Source organism: Morus notabilis, unplaced genomic scaffold (assembly GCF_000414095.1).
Source record: "Morus notabilis unplaced genomic scaffold, ASM41409v2 C11402858, whole genome shotgun sequence".
NCBI classification, from domain to species: Eukaryota; Viridiplantae; Streptophyta; class Magnoliopsida; order Rosales; family Moraceae; genus Morus; species Morus notabilis.
In genome coordinates this window covers 1-1,331 of record NW_010386873.1, presented here as the reverse complement: position 1 = coordinate 1,331, position 1,331 = coordinate 1, and the positions used below count along the sequence as shown (strand labels likewise).

General features: G+C 36.9%; 1 protein-coding gene across 1 annotated transcript; it reads right to left on the bottom strand.

Moving 5' to 3' along the window:
• Window positions 1–137: 137 nt before the first annotated feature.
• Window positions 138–919, bottom strand: LOC112095117 (60S ribosomal protein L7-3-like; the record flags this gene model as incomplete). The annotated part of the gene is made up of 3 exons (XM_024176796.1): window positions 138–527; window positions 616–718; window positions 804–919. Coding segments are annotated over 3 exons (435 nt in total), but the record flags the coding sequence as incomplete, so codon positions are not given.
• Window positions 920–1,331: the final 412 nt, after the last annotated feature.

The following is a 1,331-nucleotide window of genomic DNA, read 5'->3' as shown; positions in this document are numbered from 1 at the left end:
TTTTTTTTTTTTTTCAAGATCAAAGATATTTATGTCCTTTCAGCCGAGGTTCATGATAAAATGTACTCATCTTGGTAATTGAAAACTTCCGCAAATTGGTAATAGAGAAAAAATGCGACGTAATGAGACCACAGGGCTTAAAAACTTCTGAAATGCAGCAAAATTTTCTAGCATCCGAAGTCTGAGACGTTAAAATACCATAAAAAGGAGATAAAACTCTTTTCAACTTCAAGAACAATTTTAAGCTTAGACTAATTCCAATGACAATAAATGCTCACAATCTCTGAACCAAGGAAAAACTCTGCCGAAACCTAATTCATTCTCCTGATGAGCTCGTTGATGTAGTTCTCGCGGTTTCCAGCATCTCCACCCTCAACATAGTGGTTCCTCTTCTTTTTCAGACCACCCAATGGTGCCTTGAGCTTAAATGGCCATAAGAAGTTATTTGCCTCCTTAAAATGAGGTCCGACGGTCGCTATCTCGTGAATGAGATCTTCCACGCAGATAATTCCATACTTGCCCAATGCCTGTGAGACAACAAGGGTGTTTAGCAAAAATGTTTAGAAATAATTATTTTTCCAAAGAATGTGCCAAAAAGAGAGAAGGATAACAAACCTGTTCGATTATGGAGTTGTCGGTCAAAGCAGTTCTTTGCTTGTTCAGCTTTCCATAACCTCTCTTATAAATCAGTTCCCTCACGCTCTTCAAATTCGGGTATCTAGAATCACGCATAACAATTTATCAAAGAAATCGTTGAACTATAAATTGTACTGATGTCGAAAAAACGGACCAATCAAGCATACCCGAATGTCACATAGGGTTCGACCCTGTGGAGCATGTTCACGGTGGCTTTGTTCACTTTAAGGAAGACACCATTGAAGATCTGTTTAGCAGAAAATAGAAGATGAAAAATCAGGTCCTACCATAATAGTACACCTTGAAGTCAAATTTCCGGTATTACAAAACAAGCAAAAACCTGTGCTTTATCACAAATACACTGCTAGAAAAACAGGGAAGAAAAGCATAATGACTAATCACATGAGGAAGATATTATTACTAACGGGTTTTCTGAAGAAAAAAATGGTGAAAGCCTCTTTATTTGTTTACTTAAATACAGTGTAAAAATATAGGAAACTAACCCTATCTCCTATATCGTAAGACATCTCAAAAATATTCCATCACGAAATCAACTTTCAGAATATAATTGTAGGATAACATCATTGGCATAGCATGTTTCCAGGATATGGACAAAAAAAGGGCAAGGGAACTGTTTAAACATGGCATGGTGTTTTAGTTTACGGACTGAGAGATCCAACAAATTACTTAGGGCC